General features: G+C 42.3%; 1 protein-coding gene across 1 annotated transcript; it reads right to left on the bottom strand.

The window, feature by feature from the left end:
- Positions 1-1316: 1316 nt before the first annotated feature.
- tekt3 (tektin 3) lies at positions 1317-7370 on the bottom strand. The gene is made up of 7 exons (XM_030775966.1): positions 6798-7370; positions 5672-5755; positions 5336-5406; positions 4467-4610; positions 3788-4010; positions 2239-2393; positions 1317-1533 (listed from the first exon to the last, which is right to left on the bottom strand). The coding sequence occupies exons 1-7, from the start codon at positions 7368-7370 to the stop codon at positions 1317-1319; spliced, it is 1467 nt and encodes a 488-aa protein (XP_030631826.1).
- Between the last annotated feature and the right edge of the window lie 520 nt (positions 7371-7890).

The raw sequence follows: 7890 nt of genomic DNA, 5'->3' as shown, positions 1-7890 counted from the left end.
TTGAATCACAGGAAAGAGACAGTATAAGTAATGAAAACAAACTGCATCAAGGAATGAAAGAAAAAGATAATCTACCTTCCTGAAAAGTCACATCCTGAGGTTAAAATGTCTGAGAAATGACAGAGCACATGGAGACTAAAAAAAGTCTTTCAAACATAAATGAAAAACCCTGATAAACGAGTATGAGACCTAACCATGAGCAGCAGAGGTATCTGGACAGGGCTGTTGGCATTTCTATGGTAAATTGGCCATAAACTAAGGTGCAAAGAACATATACCAAGGGAAAAGGTATATATGCTAAGGCAGAAATGTCTGGTATATTCAAATGTTGCCAGCCCCAGTGTGTGGAACCAGATCACCCTGTCAGAAACTCCTTAAGCCCTCCCTCGGGAAAGCTAGATGATTAAAGGGAACTTTTCACAGACAGTGTGCTGATCCCAAACAACCAGTATTAAACCTCTTTCACTGCTCCCTGTCATTCTCTGAGAATGACCAATACAAAAACTTTATTTTATGGTGTCTTACATTGCTTCTAGCGCCCTGCCTACATTTGCATTAGATCTGAGTTTTGTGGTCCGATCACAAGTGGACAGCTCTTAGGTAGGTTCTTTTACACCTGGCTTTAGAATCCGTCTCCACATGTCTCGACTAACCACTTGCGATTGGGTCACACTTCCCTGCTCTATATGCAAACACATTAACATCATTTCGGTTTGCAAAGACAAAATGCGTTGTTGTTTTTGACAGGTGTTGTATGAAATATGTAAGTGTTTTATTTAACCTGTAGACTCGTAATATTATTTACTTAGCTCAACGTCAGTTGAGTAGGCCGTCGTTCAGTGTTGTCGAGACCACATTCGCGTTTACACTGCTAAAAGAATGTGGTTATATATGGTCCAGACCACCTCCGAATGTGGTCTGAGCGATCGGATCTCGATGTGACCTAAATGGGTTTGTTTACACTTGTGCTTTAGAGCTGTCCACTTGTGTTTGGATCACCAAAATCAGATCTAATGCAAGTTGTAAACAGGGCCTAGAAGTGTCTATACTGTCTCAGAAGTCTTTGAAGAATTCAAAGTTACTTGACAATTCACACATACAGTACGTAATCACCCAGCCTTCGAAATTGTACTTCACACAATGACAAGTAAATGACTAAATGAGAAGTTGGATGAGCAAAGCACTACAGTGTGACTGTTTGACTGAATATGGATGACTTTAGCTTTGTTCATACAGTCTAAGCCTTTTAGCTTTTCAGAGCAGTGAACTGTGAACTGTGAACTGTGAGGTGAGACCCCTCTGGCTGGGTGTGACTTTTAAGTGTACCCCACCAGACGTGGGGTGCTTGGAAAACTCTTCCTCATGCTCATGCATTTCTCCTGGTCCAGAAAAAGGGAGTTGGCTTTAATGGACAGGTCATGATCCAACGCCACCTTCGTCTTCACCAGATTCTGGAGGGTGTTTTCCGCTTCCATCAGTCTCTCCTGTAATTTATGGACGGTGTCCTCAATTTCCCAAACCTCACTCACCAGCCTAGGAGAGACAGAAAAGGGGGCGCACAAGATGGGTAGAGCAGGAAAAGGGGGAGTGTGAGGGAAAGAAAGAAAAAGAAAGAGTGAGATAGAACATCAAGGAAAGAGCCTGTGCTCTTCTTCATGTTTTGACTCATTAGAGGCATAAAACTCTTGGACTTGGTCAGGTCGATTTTCACAGCTGTATGCACAATAATCCATGCATACGTTTCGCTAAGTGGAAACAATAACTGATTTACTTCAGAGAACACTGAGCTAGACTGACTATAAATGAGACACGGTACATAAAATGGTACATTTAAGAAAAATAAAAAATATCTAGCAAAACAGAAAAACAAGCACAGGGTCAAATACATTTTGGTGTTCAGAGTATGTATTTTAACATTCAGAGTATATATTTAGTTTACCCAGTCTGTAAATGTAATTTACATGCAACAGATTATCCTGCTGCTTCTCCTCATTTACACTACAACAGCTGAGCCCATTTTGATTTGCTGTCTTTGAAATGGGAGTCCAGTGCAGACATAGTCTATTTCTGTAACTAATTCCCACTATATGTGTTTGTAACCCTTTGTCAACATTAGAAATGGAAGCAGCACTGTGAATGACAGGCAGAGAGAATCCATGCCTCTACCAAAATGTCAAGATTCTAGTGAAGGGTTCCACCTGTTCTGGTAGTTCCTTAAGTTCTGGTGAGGGCCTCTACCTGTGGTGGGGATTATCTCTGCAGAGTTCCACGTTAGGCCTGCGGGTTCTTTCCTCCAGACGGGTCTGAGCCACTTTGAGTGGGTTCTCCTTGTCTCGGATGGCCTTTTTCAGGGTTTCGATGAGCATCTCTGTCTGGAAGATTTCTTGAAGTGTCTGAGAAAGGGATAAACAACAAAAGTGAAAAAGAGCTAGAGAGGGTTTGGAGGAGTGGTGACAAATGAAGAGAGGAGGGAATGCAATCACCAAAAGAATCATCTTCTGACTAAACCTTTACGATAATGTGGACAAAAACAAAACAAAACGGAACAAAATGAAACAAAACAAAACAAAACAAAACAAAAACACTTACCACAGCACACCCCTTCACAAGATCTCTGATGTAATCTGTTTCTAGCCAGCCAATCAGAGAGGTTCCTTTACACAAGCAAGGGGAGTTTATTGAACACCACACGTCTATGACAACAGCTGTCAAAGACTGTAACCCAGTCAACAGCGGAGAAAGGAACTAAATCCTTCAATTAACCCTACACACAATAGAGTGTTGTGTCCAAAGGGCTAAGGGACTACAGCATAGCAGTGAGAGCACTATTAGAAGCAGTGAAGGAGCCATTTATTTCAGGTTCTCTTATAACAGCACTGTCTAACAGTAAACTCAGTTTAGCCCCTGTGCATCTGTCCATAACATGATTATCACAGCAGGACCTGAATTTCTTCTGCCAAGGGGATAAGCCAGTGTAACACCTCCATTAAAATATTTGAAGATTTTTTTTTTTATTGTCAAAGTAATAGCTAGACACAAAGAACTGTAAGCTGTAAAGAAATTACTGAGTATACCGAGACCAAATGAATGGTGGTTTACCAATATTTCAGTCAGGGTAAGGGAATATTAGCATGACAGGACAAATATTCAGCACTCTGGAATTCCCACCAAATTATTGTCAATATTCCCATAATATCCATTACTGCAAGTTAAAATAACACCTCGAGAATACATTATCAATTTCAGTGGTAGCAAACTAAAACCGTTGGTACCAGAGTAAGACGTATGAAGAATGCAGGGTTGAGTGTGTGATAGAGATGTATGAAGAATGCAGGGTTGAGTGTGTGATGAAGATGTATGAAGAATGCAGGGTTGAGTGTGTGATGAAGATGTATGAAGAATGCAGGGTTGAGTGTGTGATGGAGATGTATGAAGAATGTAGGGTTAAGTGTGTGATAGAGATGTATGAAGAATGCAGGGTTGAGTGTGTGATGAAGATGTATGAAGAATGCAGGGTTGAGTGTGTGATAGAGATGTATGAAGAATGCAGGGTTGAGTGTGTGATGAAGATGTATGAAGAATGCAGGGTTGAGTGTGTGATGAAGATGTATGAAGAATGCAGGGTTGAGTGTGTGATGGAGATGTATGAAGAATGTAGGGTTAAGTGTGTGATAGAGATGTATGAAGAATGCAGGGTTGAGTGTGTGATGAAGATGTATGAAGAATGCAGGGTTGAGTGTGTGATGAAGACGTATGAAGAACGCAGGGTTAAGTGTGTGATGTTTACCTTGGCGAGATGAGTCTGCAGACTGTTCTTAGCATCAGCCGTCTCTGACACTCGGTGGGTGAAGGCCACATTGACACAGTTGAACTGGTTCCACATCTCATTGGAGGTGGTGTTGAGCAGGATTTCAATCTCATCCCGAAGTTTGTGAGACGCCACGCGCTCACTCTGTGAATGGAGGATGTTGTCGTCTGTGAATCTGGACCAGGAGTCTGGCAGACTGACGCTGTTTGAGGACCAGGGTCAGGGGTACAAAGACAGTGGTTACTGTTGAAATCATGAGAACTGTCAGCAATGTTGTTCAGTAAAACACTTCACTGAATAACTTATAACTACTTTTGACTCTTTTCTGAAGAACGTCGGAAGAGTAAGTCATAACTTAAAAAGGAAATGGCTCAGCAGTTAAATTCATTCATGCAAATGCCCCTCATTAAGTTTTTGACTTTTTGGGCAATCCCCATGCAGGTTTTATTTTATGCATAGTTTTGTCTTGATTCTGAAATAAAAAGTGGTTCTAAAATCGTTTTCATATTTTCATCAGGAAAATGTAACAGTGCAAATAAAACCTCATCTTGTTCTAACTGTTGCCACAAAATACATTTGAGAATCATATCCTGCTCTGAGACTTTGAAAACCTTGGTTATTAGGGTTGAGAGTGACTCTGCTGGTTGTTTGAACTCACTTGGGGTCTAGGCGGTCGATCCCTCTGTGGTAGCTGATGCCATCTGATGTGTTTCTCAGCTGGTGGCATCTGTCATCGATTCGCTGAGCAGTAACCTTGTCACTCAGGTCTCTCTCCAACTCATGCTGGGCTGCTCTGTTAGAACTGTGGACGAACACTGAACTGCTTTAAATTGCCCTGTCTCACTCAAATGTCTCACCCTTTCTCACTCTCATCTCACTCTATCTCACTAACATCTCACTCATGTCTGGTCTCTGGAATCAAAATCCATGAACGAATTCAGAGTCTCGTCAGTGTGTCCTAAGTCTATGGATGAAAACCTATTAAATTGTCTGTCAATAAAAGACTGATCAACTCAAGGCAAAATGGCTGCGTGAAAGTTCAACAGGGGTGAATGGAAGGTGATTTCGTCTCCTACCACTAATCAAACTACAGTTTTTAAGCAAGCTCACTGTCTGCCCCTTCCTTTTGTTTTCGGCATGCCTCCTTCTCCCCTGACCCACCTGTCACCCTGAGGGTTCTTATCCCCTTCTCCCAGAGGGTAAGGGTTCAGGCTAAGTGCAGCCTTTTCATCCCAAGTCACAGTCCAAACCAAACATACCTACAGTCACTCAACACCTGAAACACTACCACACCACTCTATCACCATACAGCTGTGAACCAGGGAAACAGAAATGTGTACTGGTGTACTCTCATCTTGTGTACTGGTGTGTACTCTCTTGTGTATTGGTGTGTACTATCTTGTGTACTGGTGTGTACTCTCTTGTGTATTGCTGTGTATTGATCTGATGTATCTGTGTATTGATCTGATGTATCTCGTCTTATGCATTGCTGTGTATTGTCTTGTGCGTTGCTGTGTTGAGACTCACGCTAGTTGTGCTATGGCTCTGTCCAGGTGTCTCCTCATCCTCTCCTGGCATGACTTAATGACCTCCACTTCCTGGACACATGAAAAATCACTTCAGTTCAAAGATCCTCTGAGGCCTTTAATCTTTATGAACACATTCCTCCATTAAGAAGTCAGGAAGGCACTGTGATGGAGTATTATGCCATGCTATGGTACAATCAGCTTTTAGCTGTGCTGTATTTATGAGTAAGGCATTTATGAATATTCATAAGACCCTCGTCCTCTACTGGTCCAGTTTCCTGTTGTCAGTGGTGCAAAAGCTGTCATATCTTTGGGTTTGCAGCCTTTGAGGCGTTACCTTAATGAGCTCTTTTTCCACATCGTCATGAACCAGGTCTATGGACATCCTTTTCTCTCTGTGGAATAAACACTCCTGAGAGACCTGTGGGTGGGTGGAAATGTCTTTTAAAGGGACATCCAAAAGCAACGCTCACTGTCTTAACAGCCAAGAAACCTGTCCTGTTCTTGCTTGTCTGAAAAGTCCAGTCATGAATAGCAATGTATTTGAAAAGAACAGTTTGACTGAGGTTTAGTGTCTCTTTCTTTGTACAAATATCTATGATGTTCTATGAGTAAAACAGTCAGTAAACAAATAAATACATTATGAAGAGCATCCTGATGGAGAATCACTGTTACGTTCCTCTGAAATTTAAAACCAGTGTAAGTAAGAACTGGGCTTGATTTGGCTCACAGAAATGAAACAGACCTTAAATGTGTCAATAAGCATCACATTCAATGGCAGCAAACTTCAAGCACACGTCACAGTAATATTCCTCATTGATGGAAAAGTTTTATAGAGCCTTTTTTGCTCCAGTGTAACAGTGCTAATGAATAATGTCATTCACTAATAGATCGACAAGAATATGGTTCCTGTGTTCTGGAGACAGCTTTTGTGGACTGTGGTAAACCACACTGTGTGTAAATTCATTAGACGTGACATCATTAGGAGTGATTTGATTCGGTGAGTACCTGGTTTGAATTACCTGGATGTTCAGAACCTGTGTGGTTCCTATGACACCTGATCCCAGACCACAAGGCCCCCCATGTCACTAGATCTTTAGCTAGATCAGTGTGACAGCAGCACACGCCATGGCTAAAGGTAACTAAGCGATAAAAAAAAAATGACCACTAGGACTTTTCTTGGAAGGGTTACCTGGTTACCTGGTCACCTAACAACAGAGCACTGTGGCAAACAACAAGAGCTGAGGTGTGGTGCCGCCAGGGTATCAACCACATTTTAATCATTAATGCAGTGGAGATGCGCACTCACAAATCCACTGATAGCTACAATATTTGTATACAAACATACTGCCACATATATGTGATTCCCACTCTAAATACCGAACACATTAAGAGTGCTCACAGACACAAAGACACACTACACACTACACACACACACACACACACATACACACACACTCTACCTGCAGTGGGCCCTCGGTCTCAGCCAGTGCTCTCTCCAGCCTCTTCTTCACCTCCGTCAGAGCACTGATCTCCCCCATCATGTTGTCTATTTCATGGCTCAGCTCAGACCTCCAAAAGCTGATGTCGCTAAGTCGTTCTCCGATATTCCTGCTGGTGGTCTCCTGTGATCGTCTGGTCAGCTGATCCTTATCCTGGATAAGACGGACAGTGTCCTTCCTCAGTCTCTCAGCGCTGTTCCGTGACGACTCTGACTCACGATAGTTGCTCTGGTTAGACTTGTGCCAGTCCTCTGGACTGTAGCGCATGCTAAGCATCGTCCTGTTGGATGGGTAGAACATGGTCTTAGCTCGCACCAAGTCTAGGTTGTCCCTCTGGAGGGCAGAGATAGATGGTATGATGCTACCCGTGCGGTAGTATCCGTTAGTCCTCCAGGGCATGTTAGCACTTTGGCTCATGGTGAGGCCTGGCTGATGGCTCCTGTAGCTGGACGTCATGGTGGAGATGGCTGGCAGGAAGTGGCTGGTTTTGGGCCGAGCGTAAGTGGCTGTCATGGTGGATCCAAGGAGCTCCATCTGTCAGTCAAACTGCTCCAATTATCTCCTGTGGTGAGAGGTAGCGATTGGGTCAATTAGACTGATTCTAGTCCTCAATGCCCTTAACATAACAAGCAGCATCTTCTTTAGCTGCAAGGGCACTGAAAAAAAGATCCAAGAGCAGCTTTTATCAAAGTGCTGAGAATAATTTAAGTTGCAGTTATTTTTCTCTTTTTTTGTAGTGAGGTTTCAAACAGATTTTGAATATTTAAAACATGATAGAGAGGGGAAAGTTCACCGTGTTCTAACGTGATTTAAAATGTCTTTGATATTGCTAAGAAAGCATTTCAGTTTTCTCTTCATTGACTTGCTGGTAGTAAAATAATTTAAATTTGAGGAAGCTTAAAATTAGACAGGGATGCCAATGACGTATCGTAAAGGGTTAAAAAATAAAAACGATAATGACCGAATCTTGAGATTACAGGTACTTCCAAGAGTTGACACCACTTTTCAGTAATGTAACTATATTCCACCGTTGTTTGTACTGCGGAAAGATTCT

The sequence above is a fragment of the Chanos chanos genome, chromosome 5 (genome assembly GCF_902362185.1).
Source record: "Chanos chanos chromosome 5, fChaCha1.1, whole genome shotgun sequence".
NCBI lineage: Eukaryota > Metazoa > Chordata > Actinopteri > Gonorynchiformes > Chanidae > Chanos > Chanos chanos.
Note: the sequence above shows the minus strand (reverse complement) of the source record. Positions and strands in the feature narration are given on the sequence as shown.